This window comes from Prosopis cineraria, unplaced genomic scaffold (genome assembly GCF_029017545.1).
Source record: "Prosopis cineraria cultivar Desert tree isolate PC_DT_omini unplaced genomic scaffold, ASM2901754v1 PC9, whole genome shotgun sequence".
Classification (NCBI taxonomy): Eukaryota; Viridiplantae; Streptophyta; class Magnoliopsida; order Fabales; family Fabaceae; genus Prosopis; species Prosopis cineraria.
This window is the reverse complement of record NW_026555340.1, coordinates 29,556,660-29,575,264: the sequence shown is the minus strand read 5'-3', so window position 1 is coordinate 29,575,264 and position 18,605 is coordinate 29,556,660. Positions and strand designations below refer to the sequence as shown.

Sequence of the window (18,605 nt, the reverse complement as noted above, 5' to 3'; positions counted from 1 at the left end):
ATAATAATCTACTCTTAAACTCTGTATAATTACGAACATGCACTCAATTATTTATGTATTCGTCTGCAAGTTTTTTTTTTTAATTCAAATCACATGTGGCATATCAAAATATTTAATAAGGACTCATGTTTGGTCCTCCCTCCGGATCCCAATCACCATCGCAAGTTCTCAACTACTACTTATAGTCCCGCTTCTGCCTCTTCAACCCCGATTCCGTTGCTTCAGCCTTCACTGCAACTCCAAAATGAATGTCACAGACAAGAGAGTTTCCTGTGAAATCAGCACCAGTTTCAAGAACAAGCCACGCCTGTTTTCCCACGAATCCCCCTTTATCTACTACTGTTTAGCTTCTCTCAAAACCCTAACACCTCACATCACCTGCCTCGCCGTCTACCGTAACCTTCTCTACGCCGCTTCTCTTAATATAATCAACGTCTTCCATGTTTCCCACTACACTCACATGGACGCATTCAACGACAACCGTGCCTCAGGATTCGTCAAGTCCATTGCCTTCTCCGATTCCAAGGTCTTCACCGCTCATCAGGACTGTAAGATTCGCGTGTGGTTGATCACTCCCTCCAAACGACATCGCCTCCTCTTCACCCTTCCCACCGTCAAGGACCAACTGCGTCGTTTCATGCTTCCCAAGAACTACGTCAACGTTCGCCGACACAAGAGGAGGCTGTGGATTCAACACTGCGACACGGTCTCGGGTTTGGCCGTGAATGAGGGGCTCATGTACTCGGTTTCTTGGGACAAGAGCTTAAAAATCTGGGACGCCTCCGATTATCGGTGCATGGAGTCCGTGAAGGCGCACGAAGACGCCATCAACGCCATCGCCGTTTCAGGGAACGGAACGGTGTACACGGCTTCGGCTGATGGAAGTATTAGAGTGTGGGAGAGGGAAGAGAATGCGAAAAAGTACAGATTGGTGAACAGCCTAGATAAGAAGAAATCAACTGTGAATGCACTTGCGTTGAACGGCGACGGGACGGTGTTGTTCGCCGGGGGTTGCGATAACAGGATTTCGGTGTGGGAGAGGAAGAAGGGGACGAACGACGTCGTGTTGGCGGAAATGCTCAGGGGTCACAGTGGGGCGATCCTGTGTTTGATCAACGTGGAAGGATCCTGGATAGCGAGCGGGTCAGCTGATCAGACGGTGAGGATTTGGGGAAAGGGAAGTGGAAGTGCGTACAGTTGCAGAGCTGTGTTGGAAGGTCACAAGAAGCCGGTCAAGTCACTGGTGGCATTTTCAGGCGGTAAAGATGCCGATAATGGGGTCGTCACACTCTTTAGCGGAAGCCTTGACGGGGATATTAGAGTGTGGCAGATAATAGGCTTGAATACTCTACCTTCAAATATAGCAAGCCCCCTTTAATCTGAACGGTCCTATAGGACTATGGAATGGAAATCATAGCAATGAGCATTATTAAATGTAATACACCAACAATGTCAGGACTTGATGTATAGAGGCAATTGATTGGAGATCATATACATACACACTACTCCTTTTGTAGCAGCAGTATGAAAACTTGGATGGTTGAAAAAGCTCTCGTGAAGTATCTAAATTTGTTTGGTGCTTACTCTGGCAAGCTAATTGCGTATGCATGTGATTTCCTAGAATTTGCTTTGGGCATGCATGGATATTACGTCTTGCTTTAATACGAGGCCTCATAAAACCGGAATAATCAATCAGAATCTTATGTTGCTGTTTCTTTCAAGAAATTTAATTCATCATGAAGAATTGATTGTTCCTTCGGCTATATGTATATACATAAATCAAGCCCAAATGTTCTATCCAAACAAAACTTTGCGTGTGTGTGTTTGGGGGGGGGGGTTTCGAATCTTCAAAATATGATCAGTTTCAACGCATTAAGATTATGAAGGAGTGGATTAAAACTTAAAATTCCAAAGTTACGCATGAGAAGAGAAGTTGCTAATATGGATCAGTGAGGAACTGGATAAAGAAAAATTAATATTAGTTAAAAAAACTAGATTTTAAAACATAAATACCATTGGAAAGTTTCTTCAAATGACAACTTATTTTTTAAATGCAGGAAGTAGTGAGGGGAAAAAAAAACACATTCAAAGTGAGTACGCTCTTCAAACGGATAAATTAAAGCGCGGCTATTGCATAGATGAAATATAAATCCTCTCTATGATGCGGGTGTTTTAGCCTCAAAACTTGTGTTCCTGTTTGAGACAAAAAGGGCATGACATTTGGGAAGGAGGATTGGGAGTAATCATATGATCATTTACGAAGAAGATGACACAAGTCGTTCTTGCAGGTTGAGCATGTTTCAAGTCGTATTGGTTAATTAATTATTTGATGTTTCCGATAGATTATCGTGAATGTGACTTGATCGTTGTCAATAAGAAAGAGTCGATCGGTTATGACGTGATTTATGGTGAATTAATTGCAAAGAATGGATTCGAATTGCGCTCGCACACGCGCATATGTTTCGAATAATTCTTGTCGTAAGAATTCTGTAATTCTGTATATTCAATGACAGAAAGTTTATCTCTTGATCGCAACAGGTCATCCCAAGGTGAAATCATTATTCAGTGCATCGCAACTGATAAAAAACCATACAGACCTCTTAAAGTATATACGTACGTGAAAGACGATGGAAATACAAATCAAAATCTCACTTGAAGATTTCAAAATGAACGAAACAGCAACCAACCACAAAGTTTATTGTTCAAAACTTCCTTTCAAAACAATACCCACATGGAGTTTGCTTCCTTCCATTGTAAAAAGCCTCCTTTACCCCTTCATTAAAAAATAAATAAATTTAGACCAACCAATTTAAACAGTCTAGATTTAATATTTTTATTTGTTATTTTTAATTTATATTTTTAAAATAAAAAATATATAAAAATTTTAATAAATGTATTTATTAATTTGATAGTCTGAATTGAATTTGAATAATTTAAATTTAATATTAAATTATTAAAATTTTTTAATAAACTTATTGTTCTGTTCAAAGTATATTTGTATCATCTACAATATATTTAAAAAATTAATTTAAATTTTTAATATTACATTTAAATTATTTACATCAAATTTGAATAGTTAGATTGATAAATATGTTTATTAATTTTTTTTTCTAATTTTTATATTTTTATATTTTAAAAATAAAAAATAAAAATATTAAATTTGAAATGTTTAAATTAAATTTAGGCGGTTCAAATTTGCTCTCCCCGCCAGAGAAGCCAATACACGCACGCAAGCTTTGCACGATACAGCTCTTTTTTTTTTTGGGGCCTTATTCATTATATTACCACCATTTTCAATCACTTTCACACCCATTAACATATCATAAACGTCCCACCAAGCTTTGCAGCTTTTCCGACACTTGAATGGTGTACTCCTTTGCAAATGAATTGCTGTACGAGGAAGCATTTTTTTAAAAAAATTTTGATGAAATGGACGGCCAAGATTTGTTGTGACGTTGAATGGCTCAAGTACTTTCTGAAGAATTAGTACAACGCTGTGCATTGTATTATGCCAAAGACAGGGACAGAGGGAGCAGGCATTCTGAACGCTCAACATACATATATGTACATGCACACACAATATTCGGCTTGACATTTTTAAGGATTAAATTGATACATTCACACGAAAGATTCAATATATATATATATAGGACGTAAACAAAGCCAGCATGGAGACACATGGATTATCACCAACAATAATAGACCTGCTCTTTCGGCACCTGGGGGTTGCACGATGATGATGAAGAGTACGCATTGATTAGCGTAACTTCATAAATCATAATTATATTTGCGAAGGAATATGCTTAATTTGTCTCCATTGTTATCACCATCAGGATTTTAAATTTAAGGAGAATTTCACTGCTAAAATTAAAATGTAAGGCAAAATGATAGAAATAAACTTATTAACATATAAGGTAAATATGTTAACACATAATTATAGGAAATTAACAAGTAACTTTATGTATTTAACAAGCACAATAATTAAGTTAACAAGTTATTGAATAATGTCATAGAATTAACATGTAAAGTAAATATTTTAATAAGTAATTATGAGAAATTAACAAGTTATATTACTCATTTAACAAGTATGGTAATTAAGTTAACAAGTTATCAAGTGATGTTAAGAAATTAAGATATAAAATATCAAGTTATATTACTCATTTGACAAGTAATTATAGAAAATTAACAAGTAAAGTTAAAAAAGATTATTTTAGTCATTTTGCCTTACATTTTAATTTTAGTTTAAGTCCAAATTCTTGCAATGAAATTTCAGACTTATTCAGGCTTCATTTTTAATAATATCACATCCTTAGTCCTCTGATAAAATTGTCCCTTAAATTTCTTTCCTAGGAAATTAAAGTTAACCAAAGCCACTCGATGTCTATTTGTTTTGGATATATAAGGATTCATCCGTTATATATGGTTTTAAGTATCGAATTAAATAGCATGCAATGTAATTAAGTAATTTTTGAATATTGTGCTGAACTAGCAAAATAATGACACCATTTTCAGACAAACAGAGACCAGTTACTTAAATTCCTTATCCTTCATATTTCCCCGAATTTCTCGAAGGAAATTAAAACGTGACAAGTGGAGTCATTCCACGTTCAGTTTGAACATATGCTGACAAAAAAACATCGTATGGTATATACGCTCCGCACCCACTACGAATTATACCAATTGTTTTACAATTTAGTCAAATACGACAGACTATTTAGTTGAAAAAGCAATGGAAAAGGACGCCTAAACACCGACTGAATGAATTAATGACAGGATCCAATTAAATTATTTGAAAGGTGCTCCAGTAAAGGAAATGAAATGATCACGTCAAGACAAAAAAAAGAGGGGAGGCAATGATGACAAACATTGGAAACTCAAGCAATCGAGAAATATAAATGAGTTCATGTCTCTCACTTTCTTTAACTTTGTAAGATTTATTAAAAAAAGCAACACAACATATCTACGCTTGTTTAATTCAATGTTTCTTTTTCTTTTGATCTACCAGCATTTGAACACGTGCCTGGGTGCAGCGGCGGAGCCACGTGTCAGTGAAAGAGGACAAATACGCCCTCTTACTTTAAAAAATATTATAAATATAATATAAAAATTTTATAACTTTACACTCCTTATTTTTAATCATTTACCTCTTTAGACTAAATAAAAATTTTTGACTGAAAAACTTATTAAATATAAAATAATTTAATAATTCATATAAAATATGAAGAGCATATTACATAAAAAATCATATCAACTTAATCATTATAATTTTTAAAAAGAAAAATAATAATTAATCTATTTATAGTACTATAATTTTAATCCTATAATATAATTATTATTTTTAAAAAAATATTAATTTTTTATTAAATTATCCCACACCTTTTTGATTTGGGGTCTTGGCTCCAATATTGCCTAGGTGGTTTACTATCGGGCTACGAACACAAAGACAAAATTCATCTAGTCGGTTAATTTAAATTTTTATAAACTGTTTTTCTGTTTTAGAAATATCAAAATAAAAAAAATGTTTAAGTATGTGTCTTCTGTTTTCTCATTCCTTAAACTTATTATTTATGAGTCTTTTTTTCCCTTCGTTGTTAGAACATAAAAACAAAAATTACTCGAAGCTGTTTTTATGCTCATTTAGTCATTTACCACCAACTATATCACCACACCACCTGATCATTGCCCAGCAATACTGACCACCGTCAAAAAGGAATAAAAGTTTCTTATATGAATTTGTTTGAGACAAATGATTCAAATAAAGCTATACAATTGTTGTTCCTCTTTTCGGTTTCCTTACTTTCATGAAAATACAGATCAAATATCAGTTATTCATCCAACCAAAACAAGATAACGCGGTGTATAAGTTGGAATCAGTTAATCTGGAAGCGTGAGGGATCTTTGATTATCTACCTAAACAAAGTTTTCACCAACATACAACTGGAGAAAGATAGATAATGAGACTTACCGCTGCATGTATCTTTTCTTCGTGGTTCCGCATGACTAAAAAACAAAAGGTAGATATTCGATTTTGAGACAAAAGAACGACCAGTCTCCGTGTGTTTTGTCATGCCATACGGAGGAAGAACCCCTCTCAAATCAAATCCAATTGACTTCCAAATGGTGATGATCTAATTTAGCCCTCTACTTGTCAAACTAGTAAATCTTCATCCTATGGCCAAGAGGATAATTTCCATTTAGTTCCTTCTGATAAAAAAAAAAAATTGAATCCCAAGTGATTTGCACGCACGAGCAACAGAACCTAAATTTAGTTTCGATTTTTGAAACAAACAGACGAAGGTCAACAGAAGTCATGGCCTCAGGAAAGTTTTCCCTGGTACAGGGTAGCATTTCACATGTCCACTGGAGCTCGACCTTCTTTTGCATTATTTTCGAGCATTACGGTAATGTGGCAGTACCTGCCATCTAACGATTCATGTAATAGTACTTTGCAAGAACAGAACCTCTTGCAGGCTCCATGCATGTCCACTAGCCAAACTACATTACAATACATACACCCAACATCTTGTCGTCTCTTAGTAAACAAGACCTGTAAATCATGCAAGTTTTAAAAGATATATGTTTCGGACCCAACAAAGTAGCAGTAACAAATGCCCAAAAAGACGAGAAAGACCACATACAAACTTCAGGAATACAAGGAGGCATGATGGGAGTGAGGGAGTCTAATACTAATGTTCTAATCTACACATGCCACAACAGAAATAATGTTGAAAGTCAAATGATCATGCAAACTCCATCTTCTGTAGGGAATTCCTGAAACCTAAATAGGGTTTACCTATTCCTTCGTTTAGCAATGAAAAAGGGGTTTATTAATTTTTTTTTTTCGGGGGGGGGGGGGGAGGGTGGGAGGCCGATCACCAGGCCTTGCTCTGCTCTTGTTCTTTATTCAGCCCCTATGTATTTTTGAACCATAATTCATGAGTCCCGCCTACCAGTTTCTCAACATCTAGGCTTGTTGATCGATTACCTCGCCATTTCTTAGGATAGCGGCTTCCATACTGTGTCTGCATATGAAAATTTCTGTGTATCGCAGTGCGGCAAAAAAAGACTTAACATGCAAGTTTGTCCAAGTGGCTGAGTATATAAATAATTCTCCAGCAGAAGAATATGCACAGTCCAATTTTAATCACAAACTACACAGGCGTCGCTCTGAGATGAATGCACCACATTGAGTAGCGAATATTACTAATCTATTAAAGAAATAAAGTGACATTCTAGCATACAGGAAGGGATTGTAGAAATATCTCAAATTTATTGACAATAACTTACCCAGAAGAGGGAATAAATTATATTCAGGAGAAGAGCCAAAAAAAAAAAAATAGTGAAACCACCTCCTGATTAGGAGACAGTTTGCGCAATGGAACATTCCTAAGTCTTGCGACGGAGGCGCTTCCTAAGCTTCTTGTACTTGTGCTTATTCATTTTTCGCTTCCTCTTCCTCTTAACACTATCTGCCCAAAGCGTCCGTGCATCATTATGCTCGATTCGAGGGGTATCAGTATCATCCACCCCCAATTTTTCGGACTCAGTCGAAACAACGTGATCAAAGCAAAACCCGAACGGGAAGGAGGGGAAAAATTGGAAGCTTTGAGGAGAATTCAGCTGGCATCCGTCCGAGAGACTCCAAACAGGAGCTGTGCTGCTAGTAGGAACCGGTAAGCGTGTACTCAGAAGGGTTTGGAGGGGAATAGGAGAATCAGTGTGTGTCGGAGCCGGGAGTGTTGGCACTTTGATTGTTGATAGTACTCTAAAAGATAACGACGAGTTTCTGGAAATCTTGTGAATCAGGCTAGCCATTTAGGAAGAGAATTTGAATAATTACAGTGAAGAGAAATAGGGAATGATACAAGAAACACCGAATAAGGCGTTCAAGTATGCGGCAACAAGGAGAGTCGAAGGATTGAGCTCAGCGAATTCGCCCCTTGGGGTTTTTGGTGAAGGCAATCGCGACGCCGTAGGGTCATCAGGCAAGCAACACGCGAACCCAAAATTTACATGGGCCGACAGGAGGCAATCGCAACCCATAGAAATATGGATCAAACTGTTTTGCTTTTCTCATTCAATTAAAAAAAGTCCTTGGTCCAAAAAAAAAAAACCTACTTAAGTCTATCCATACGCAAAACAGATTGGTATCTCACAGATTGACATTTAATTTCACGGTCAGAGGTGTTCATTATACTAGTGCTCAAATTATTATTTTTTTAAATCTATCTATGATTCATAGTCCAAAAATGAAAATGAGAATAATTTAATGATATAATTTTTAAAGTAACTTGTACACAATTTCATTGAATTTCTTGTCAACTTTTTAGATATTGTAATTATATAGTTCTTTGATATGACGAAAATTTTCTAATTTGTATAGTTACACGATAACAATAGATTTGTCATGTTCTAAACTAAAATATCTCATATTAAAAATATCAAAGTTTACACCTTAGTAAAATCTTGTCATTTATTTTTCATTCAATTCTTAACAATGATATATCTCATTTAATTTTTTTAAAAAAAACACCCTCTTATGTCTTATTTGTAAGATATTCCTTTGGTTTTATTTATAAAACAGAAAAAAAAAATAAATATTTAATCTTATTTATATGATATTTATTAATTTTCAAGCTTCTCTTTACGTTTTTGCTCTTATTAGATGCTTTGAATAAAAATATCAATAATAAAATTTAAGAATATTTATTAGGGGTAAAAGTAAAAATTTATTAAATTGTAAGACAGAGGTAATGAGATTTAAGTTTTTTTTTTAGTTTTGATGAAATATGTTATAAGTTGTTTATAAATAGAATCAAAGAGAGTATATTCTAAAAATAATTTTTATCTAAAATGTAGGATATTTTATAATAATTAAACTACTTTTTTGTAATCTTACTCTTTCTTGATTAACATGAAGGTATTTAATATAATTATATTATTATTTAAAGTTAAAAATAAAAATAAAAGTACTTATTATCTTTTATAATATTTTAAAAATATAAATTTTATTAAGATATGTGAAATGATTAAAAATTAAAAATGTAACACAAGAAAGATCAAGCAGTGTTATCTTTCCCATGTGTGTGCACTTTTTAATAGTAAAGTGGAAGGACAATATTATTCTGATTCTATTTATAAATTATTTTTAATATGTTTCATTAACATTAAAAAAAATCTTAAAACTCATTATTTCTGTCTTAAAATTTAATAAGTTTTTAAATTTACTCTTATTAAATATACATATTTCAATAATATATTTTCTCTTTCTAATATTGAATGGAAGGTAAAAAAAAATTATGATAAAAATTTAATAATGTAACTTATGAAAAGGACTAAAAAAATTCTTCTCTATTTATCTTATAAATAAAATCAAAGGAAGCATCTCAAAAGACAAATATATCAATCTTAAAGATGAAGCGCCCATTTGGTTTTCATTTTCACTATTTAAAAAGTTTTTTCATATGTAATTTAAACTCAAAAGTTGTTTGGTTATAATTTTTTTTTAAAAAATTCATTTCAAATGTACTTTTTAAACCTCTATGGTGAAAAAGAGTAGCTTTTCAAAAGTCATTTTTAAAATATTTTAAAATTTTACACATAATACTCTCATTTTCATCATATGGTCAACAATTTTAAGTTTTAAAATTCAAACAGAATCATTCATTTTCATTTCTTCTTTTTTTAATTTCTTTTGTAATATCTTTTTAGTATCACATGGTACCATTAAAAAAAGTTTCTTTTTGAATATTGAATTTTAATGAACATTAAATGTGTGTGTGTTCAATATATCAAACTTCATATTAGTTTCTACTTTTTATTACTCAACATATAAAATTTTATGTCACTTAAAATGTTTATCATATTTTTTAAACATTTCTAACACATTATATTTATATAATAAAAATTATAAATCTTCATAAGTCAATATCTTTGTTAGTAATTATATATTCAAAAATATATTTTACTATACATAATCAAAACAACTTTTAATTTGTTAAATTAATTTTTTTTAAAAAAATGTATCCAAATTTCATTATAACTAATTTTTATTAAATAAATTTTTGATAAATTAATTTTTATTAAATGAAAAACCAAACACATAAGAAGATGATGATACTACCGAACTAAATAATCAATTTCTTAGAAATTAAAACCAAAAAAGCGATGCCCCCATGCAGGATCGAACTACAGACCTTCAGTTTACAAGACTGACGCTCTACCACTGAGCTATAGGGGCTTTGTGCTACGTGGAATCTTACCTTTTAAAATTAGTAAACCAAAAATACTCCAGTGTGCTACTTCGGTTCGACTCATTGATCCCTTGTCCTTTTGATCGGATTCCTAAATCCCCGGCTCCCCTTACAGACATTTTGCGTTTTGATGCTTTATGTGATCGTGCTGGTACTGGTTGATATACTTTGTACTGTGCTCGTCCTTCAACTTGGTTCTTATATATATATTCATATATTTCTTTGACCAAATAAAATATATGTGCATATATATATATATATGTATGTATATGTATGTATGTATGTATGTATACATCCTTCGTTGTCCTTGGCTTCCTATTATTATTAGAACCTCAATTTCTTTCTCCTCCTCCTTTTACATGCGTTTTCCACGCACTGCATAATTCGTGTCTTAGATTCGATCAGATGATACTTTCCCCTTTTCCTAAACAATCGCAACTGGATTTCATACAGCTTAGTTTGACTTGTAGGGTATGAAAATGTTGAAAGGGCAATTATTAGGACAGATTTCATCTGGTTTTTTAGTTAAACAAATTAATTGACGATAAATTATCCGTGCACATCCCGAGCCAAAATTGCAACCTGGTGCTTTGAAGCCGTCTTGAGACTTGCCAACTTGTCAGTTGTCACTGGTATTTGTTGACCCATGCGTAATTTTGGTCTGACAGAAACACCTCTGTTGATGAAACTGAAAGAGTCTGTTCATCATCCTGATGCTATTGTAAAAGATAGAGAGTCACTCTTGTAGATTTCTCAGCCATTTCAGGATGCAGACATGCTTTCTAGAACATTGTAAGTTTAACCTCACGTTTTTTTTTTTTTTAATAATCAATATCTCATCAAAGCAATATTCAAGTGAACATTAGATTCACAATACATGTTTTAAAGATAATGGAGCAATTAACAATATCATGTTAACATAATACCTGGATTTTAAACTTACAGATTAAATCAGACTTCTGGGCAAACAGTACTTGATTTTTGGCTTCTTGACATCCACACTAGAATATGTTGAAGCATGATAAGCTGCATGTATCGCAAGTTTTAATCACATAACTTCAATACTATGTCCGGACTTATTTATAAGAAACAAATTTGATTTTTATGAATACATCCAAGGCAGTACAATTTTTTTTATGTCAATGTCACATAAAATAGAATCCAGTATCAACATTATGCATAAGGCACAATTCTTTGTTGAACAAACAAAAAAGTAGTAGCTGCCATAGTAAAATTGGTTGATCTTGAGCAGCCAAATGTAGTAGTCTTATTAAAATCATGTTATTTACCATCATTGTTATGTATTTAGGTCTGATACCCTTCCAACAAATTTCAAAATTTACTTGGGAAAAAAATAAAATGATTTAAAATTAAGAAATACCAGAATGACCATGAGCCTAATTGAGCCTGCATTTAAACAGGATTGAAAGAAGGAAACTAATATACAAGACAAGAAATTAAACTTTGAACTACCTGACTGAGCTTGCATTTTGAAATCTCATCATAAGCCAAAAACAAACTAAAATTCATTGCAGAAGCTACTGATATAACCTTCAGGGGAAAGAAACCACATTTTGTAAATTAAAAACATCCAGATAATGAATCCTGTTAGAGTAAAAGCCCATTTGTGCTTCTGTTGTGATGAGACCAATTATGTCGGGCCCATTTTATCATTTATTGTTTGTCCTATCCATTTCCTTATTCCAGAATTTCCTTGGATTATGTGTATTCGTCTATCCTCACCTGTAGCACCGGGCACTTACTCTGGCACTCTATTTATACTATTTATACTGCTATGTATTGTCTCCTGAATTGTATGAAGAGCATTTAATCAATACAAATGATTGTTATTTTTATCTCAACTCTATACCTTTTAATGATACGAGAGCTATGAAAATTATTATGATTTCATCAGCCTCAAATGGGCCCTTACTCTAACAAATGCTAGCGATTTCTCTTTAGGCTTTATAATTAAAACAGCGGAAACAAAACCTTTACATCAACTATCTTAGTAATGAATTAAATCTCCACCAAAAAAAAAAGACCATGTTCCTAACCCACACCTTTTGCAGTACATCAATGACCGAGTGTGGTAGAAAAAATATATCTGTAACTCCAAATAACTTCACAATTTCTCAGATTTTAAATCAAAGAAAATCACAAACCAAATCTACTCGTATATTTGTGTTGCTTATTCCCATCGGGTATGGTAGGATAAATTTACAACAGATTGCTAATTCTAATTCGTTGGTGCCCGCGGAATTAAATAGAGTGATACAATTAATATAGCTTTAATTAATGATACTCTGGATTGGAGAAAAGAAAGTGGAAGACTAACGAGTTGGCTCAAAGTTGTCAATTGCTGGAGAGTTTTCTCTTTCCCTCTCTTGTAAAGTTGTGGTATTTCTTTTGCAACTTTTCCAAATTGAACATTCCATTATTCTCCGTATCATACTTCTCAGAATTCAGGAACATCCCCTTTGGCTGCGCCTTACGATTTTTTTTTAACCCCCAGCATCACTGTATTAGCACTCACAAACGCATTGAAGAAAGCAATCACCAGATGAATACTATAGAAAAGCTGGGCATCACATGAATATCATTTTATCAGGATTAATAGCCAGTCACTGGGCAAACTAGCAATTCTGTATTTGATCCTACACTTGATCTTAGCCAAAAGGGCGAGAAAGGTATTGTATTTGATCCTGAGAATTTAGACAACGCCATATTTTACATTATTTAATCAGAAACTTAATAGTTTACAGGGTTTTTCACGTTTGACCCAACACACCTAGTTAAGGCAGACTTGCTTGATCACAGACACTTTTCACAGAACAGTGAAATCTTATTACTCGACATTCTTAAGGAGCACAGCCACACTATCAGTGTTTGATTTGGGACAGCATGCATCTGATATCCTTACTGTTAGGCCTCTCCTTGGGGTCATCGAGGGTGCAAAAGCAGGCAATCTTCAGAACCAGAAGCATCTGCTCCTCGTATCCGTTGCCTCTGAGCTTTTCATCAATTGCCCTCGTAGGATTGTCAGAAGTCATCACATTCCTCATCCACTTCACCAAACTCAGCTCCTCTGTTCCCTGGAAGAACGCATCAGATGGGATCTTGCCCATCACCAATATGCCAAGCACTACCCCAAAGCTGTATATGTCGCATTTGTCAGTGAATTTCACCGTCTGGTGATATTCCGGTGCTATGTAGCCCACAGTTCCGGCCACGTTCGAAGTTGAGACGTGGGTATGAGCTTCTGGCATCGCTTTTGCAAGACCAAAATCAGCAATGCGAGCTTCCATGTCATCGTCAAGTAGAATGTTTCCGGGCTTGAGATCTCTATGGATTATACGAGGTGTATGGTGCATGTGAAGGTACTCGAGGCCGGCCGCTACTCCAACTGCAATTTTGTGACGTGCCAACCAATCTAGCTCTCTTGCACCTGCTTGAACTTGATTCAGCACATCTTGTAAGCTTCCGTTCTTCATGTATTCATATACAAGGTAGTGGCAATCGGGCCTTGACACATGGGCTAGCAGAGGCAGAAGGTTTCGATGTCGAATTTGACCGACCGTGTTGATCTCCGATCGAATTTGACGCATTTTTTTGTTCAGAAGCTTACTGTCCTCTTCAGACAGTTCGGCTGCATCCTTTGAAGGTTGAATGACCTTCTTTATAGCAACGATTTTGTTGCTACCCGGCAACTCAGCCCTGTAAACTTCTCCACAACCACCTTTTCCAATGATTTCTAACGAATTCAACCCGTCTTCTTTCTCCAGGAAAGCTAAGTCCTCTGCCTTTTTAATCAATGGACTAAAAATTGCAGGTCCGCCGCTCTTCCCTCCTCCTTTGATCACAGCTACGGCCAACTTGAACAGCAAGGAAAATATAAACCCAGATATGCTCCCAGCGAATGCTCCTGCTATAAATCCAAGAATCCATCCGCCTAGCTTCCTCTTTTTTGACTTGTGTTCATGATGTGGTGCTGATGGAGCTTGAGCTGGAGCATTTTGACCAGTTGAATTTCTACGGTGCTTGCTGGCGGATGGAGCAGTAGCATTGTGGCTTGTTGTTGGACCAGAATTCTCGGCAAGGATGTATCTTTTAGGGACATTTGATGCCGAATGTCCAAATCTCTTCATCAACGGTTCAGGAATTTCAAGAAAACGATTTCCAGAAAAGTTGAAGCGTTGGAGATTGCGAAACGAACGTATGGACACTGGAATTCTCCCCGTAAACAGATTGTCCGCCACGGAAAGGCTTTCCAGGTTGGGGAAATACTTCAAGAAATTCAAATTCCCAGAGAACTTGTTGGAAGAGATGTCAAGGACTCGGAGGCGAATGAGGGAGGATAATTCAGACGGGACCTCACCGGAGAAGCGGTTGTTTCCGAGGTCAAGAATTTCCAGCTTTCGACAGTCAACAATCTCAGATGGAATTTGACTTGCCAATTGGTTGCTTGAAAGAGAAAGCTCCTTGAGCTCAGAGAAACGTCCAATTGTTGGGGACAAGATTCCATTAAGCTTTTTAGATTTCAAGATAATTCTGGTGATCCTGAGAGCATAGCTCTCATTGGCGGAAAGCCTCCTCTCGCAAAACACACCGTCAGTGCTACATAGGTGTGTGGCGGATGGCTGGTGTTGACCGTTGAAGCCCAAGTCCTTGTGAAAAGTTAAGAAAGCTTTGAGATCGAAAGGATGGATATCGATTTTGGCATGGATGATAAAGAGGAGAGAGAAAAATGAGAAGAGAAACGGGTGGGATTTTGCAGAAGGGAGAGCCATGAACAGATGAATAGGATGATACGGGGAAGCCGAGTCCTCTTCCTCAAGTGGGTGTCGGCCGGTTTCTTTATTCTTATAGCAGCTAAGCGTGTGGAATACTTGGAGCAGTGGGGTCCAGTGTTTGAATTTTTTCACTCAACCTACAAACCGAGTGCCGAGGAACGGGTCAAATGCAATTTTTCTTAGCCCCCGTCTCATTGTGATTCCAGTGATCGAGCTGGGATGGTAGATCTCATCAAGTTAATTTAACACCAGACAGCAACTGTACCCCGCCCCATCATTTTTTAACCAGTCGCAAAATGCTGATTTCCTCCCTAATCTAACCTCAAGTTTCATGAAAAGAGTAGACTAGTCTCTGAGCGAGACATTCAATTTACAATTTATTTGAAAGTCATGAATTCATTATATTTAGATCATTTGAATTTCGATTGATAATCCTTTTCTAGTCACAGTATCAATCAAGCAGGAGCAACGAGGTGTCAGGTGTTGTGGGGGTAATTCATTCATTTTAGGAAAAATTTATTTAGGACCGCACAAGTAAATTATTTACTACAAAATTTATAAACAACTGAACTAATTTTTCCCTTTTTTTTTTTTTGAATTTTCTGGTGGGTGAAGTACGTCTTGCACTTTTGGTCGCAAAGGGCAAGAATGTGAACGTCGTCGTTCCTCTCAAGCCTTAATCAATACAAATAGGATTGCTAAATTCAACGAGACAGCCGGACCAAAGAAAACTTCAATAATGCAATGCAAGAGTGGGCCCCAGGAGCTTCAATATCTGAGTTCCGGACGGGGACGGGGCATTTCTTATTATAAATTTTTTGGTAATATTAGTTACAACATTTTTTAAAAAAATATTTGTTTAATGCTTCGCAACAGTATTAACTAAGCAAGATAAAATTTTGATTTTAAAAGCTAAGAGTGGTCAAGTTCATATATGTGAAATCCAGGGTGATCAAGAGAATGTGTAATTTTGATTAGATTTGGACGTGAATAAATGTATAATGGAGCAAACCACCAAAAAAGGCCAATGTGTAAAGGTTCCTAGACGACTACGGTCTACGCTGCTTAACTAAAGTTATATATTTTTTCTTGGAAAATAATTTTAAAGTTCCTCCGACATATTTAAATATTACAAAATTCAAAAAACAATTTCATTTATTAAATTATTAATAAATCTTGTGATATTTAAATATATAAGGTTTTAATGTTTGCTCCTGGTATAGTAATCGGAAAAACATGAGTATCACGGGGATACTTATGAAGGAGTCATCATCAATCCTCTTTAATTATAAAATTGTGAATTAAAACATGGTTAATCCAATACAGCCGTGCTTAACCAGGTTAAGCTCTTTTTTAACATACGTAGTACCAAACAAAAATCTCCAGAAGAGACTCTTAGCAAGCTTGGAAAACGACAAATCAAGTCATTCTGGTAGTGGCAGGTAATTAATATATTTATCATTGAAACTGCATAGCTAAATTCACAAGACATGCGATGAACAAGATGCACATCCTAGCGACCCCTGCCACTGTCATTAAGAAAGAAATCGGGGGTAAAACGGTCACATCAGTTTATTATTTTTTATTTTTCCAAAAAAGGTTTTCAGGGCGTGAAAGAGACGGGCGTAAGGAGTGGGATCAAAAAAATTGATGTTAAGTGCATCAACAAAAAAAAAAAAAAATTGATTGCTGCGAAAAATTATAGTAATTGGAAGTTGGAAGTCAGTGATCCGAGTCAACAAAGTGCCCTCTGGTCAGTCAAATCCTCACGTCAACAGACGTTGTTATCTAGCTGGCCTTCCTAGTCCCTTCCTCCCCTTCTTCCTCTTCTCATTCATTGCGACTTTTCACGCCCCATTTTTTGTAAACAAGTCCCATACTTTTATCAGGTTTTATTTTTTATTTTTATAATTTTTTAATAAAGATTAAAAATATTTAAAATAATAAAATTATAGGGAGTAATAAACATCAGCCAATATTACTGAAATTATAAAAATTGAAAACACAAAAAAATACAGAAATTAAAAGAAAAACCTGAAAAAATTATATAGATAAAAAATTATATTTTATTTTTTTATTAAAATATTTTCAGTGCTTTGGATTTAAATGGGAAAATATCAGAAAAATCTTCTTGAATTTTGTAAATGACAATAATGTTTTATGAAATATGATAATTCTTTTTGAGTACTTTGTAATCTTCATGATTTTAACATCTCTTGTGAAATTTCTATAATGCTCCCAAGCATTATAAATATTAATTATTGTTTTAATTTAAATAATCACTACTTTTTTTAGTATTGACCAAAACAAGATGGCAAATGATAAGTTTTTTTCTGCAATTTTTTTAATTATTATAGTCTTAAATGTTGTAAACAGCAGCGATAATTTGATTTAAGTAGAAATTACTTTTCGTTTGAAATGAATAAAATAGGATAAGTAATTATAATTTTTTTCCTACAAATTTTTTAATCATTAAAGTTTAAATGTTGTAAAGATCAATAACTATTTTAATTTAAGTAATAACTACGCTTTCTTTGACAATAACTAAATAAATGATAAGTTTTGTTTTACAAATTTTTAATCCTTGATCTATTTCTTTTTTTATTTTAAATTGGGAGAATTATTATCATTTTATAAAAGATATTAATATTAAAAATGTTTCAAAGGACTTAATCAAAATTATTATATTTCACAGAATTTCATTGCTATTTATATGTTTCAGGAGAATTTTTCTCTCATTTTTCCAATTTAAATTGCATGCTAATATCAAAAATTCAAAACAGATCTCGCAGCTCAGAGCTCCTGTGCAAATGGATTTTTTTTTTTTTTCCTTTTGAAGAAAGGAATTGAATTAATGAACATCTGGGAGAGAGCATCTAAAATGGCTTCCCTGCCATGGAGGCAACGCAGCTGTCGTTCGAAGGGGGAAAAAGACAAAGAAAGTCCACTCCTCCGTCTCTATTAATTTCTCCCATTTGATTAACGTCCCTCAAATTAAGAAACAATTAAGTGCTTGAATGGATTAATATCTCTCTCTTTTTCTTAGTTCTTTCTGGCTTTTTGGCATCAATATTCAAATGTACGGTTTTAAAAACCTACCAATTTTTGAAGCGGGTAAGGCATGCTATCCAGGACCTTTTCTTTGAATTAAATTACGTTTTAGTATTGTCAGATCGAATTATTGGAGACAACACTTCAAAAATGTTTTTAACATCCACACACAAACTTGAATCAAGACCTCACATTTAAGTGATCACAATCTCTTTCACTGAAGCAAACACTTCTTGGTTGGCCTTCTCTTTAATTTAGCAAAAATATTATTGATAGTCTGGACTTCAAAAATATATTTTTAAAAAATTAATAAATATTTTAAAATTTAAAAGAAAACATAAAAAATAATTATGAGATATAATGTTTATGTAGTATATATATAGGGACAATGCAACTTTTAGCCTCTCAAGCTTGTCTCAGGTATTAATTTGGTCCTTCAAATTTAATTTGTATTAATTTAGTCCTTATATTTACTTTATTATCTATTTGGTTCTTATTATTTAAAAAA

The 18,605-nt window shown here is 34.2% G+C and overlaps 3 protein-coding genes and 1 non-coding gene across 4 annotated transcripts; 1 reads left to right on the top strand and 3 right to left on the bottom strand.

Moving 5' to 3' along the window:
* The first annotated feature begins 244 nt into the window (after positions 1 to 244).
* On the top strand, positions 245 to 1,453 carry LOC129319742 (protein JINGUBANG-like). The gene has a single exon (XM_054964817.1). It carries the CDS (start codon positions 245 to 247, stop codon positions 1,376 to 1,378), a length of 1,134 nt encoding a protein of 377 aa, XP_054820792.1. The 3' UTR covers positions 1,379 to 1,453.
* Positions 1,454 to 7,250: 5,797 nt separating this feature from the next.
* LOC129321047 (uncharacterized) lies at positions 7,251 to 7,970 on the bottom strand. The gene has a single exon (XM_054966773.1). The coding sequence runs from the start codon at positions 7,813 to 7,815 to the stop codon at positions 7,387 to 7,389; it is 429 nt and encodes a 142-aa protein (XP_054822748.1). The 5' UTR covers positions 7,816 to 7,970; the 3' UTR covers positions 7,251 to 7,386.
* A 2,198-nt stretch (positions 7,971 to 10,168) lies between these two features.
* Positions 10,169 to 10,240, bottom strand: TRNAT-UGU (transfer RNA threonine (anticodon UGU)). The gene has a single exon. It is a non-coding gene; the product is annotated as a tRNA-Thr (tRNA).
* Positions 10,241 to 12,922: 2,682 nt separating this feature from the next.
* LOC129319462 (leucine-rich repeat receptor-like serine/threonine/tyrosine-protein kinase SOBIR1) lies at positions 12,923 to 15,095 on the bottom strand. Its single transcript, XM_054964537.1, has one exon. It carries the CDS (start codon positions 15,041 to 15,043, stop codon positions 13,136 to 13,138), a length of 1,908 nt encoding a protein of 635 aa, XP_054820512.1. The 5' UTR covers positions 15,044 to 15,095; the 3' UTR covers positions 12,923 to 13,135.
* Between the last annotated feature and the right edge of the window lie 3,510 nt (positions 15,096 to 18,605).

Excerpts from the sequence above, each read along its gene's own strand:
- LOC129321047 (XM_054966773.1), bottom strand. The coding sequence starts at position 7,815 with ATGGCTAGCCTGATTCACAAGATTTCCAGAAACTCGTCGTTATCTTTT.
- LOC129319462 (XM_054964537.1), bottom strand. The coding sequence starts at position 15,043 with ATGGCTCTCCCTTCTGCAAAATCCCACCCGTTTCTCTTCTCATTTTTC.
- LOC129319742 (XM_054964817.1), top strand. The coding sequence starts at position 245 with ATGAATGTCACAGACAAGAGAGTTTCCTGTGAAATCAGCACCAGTTTC.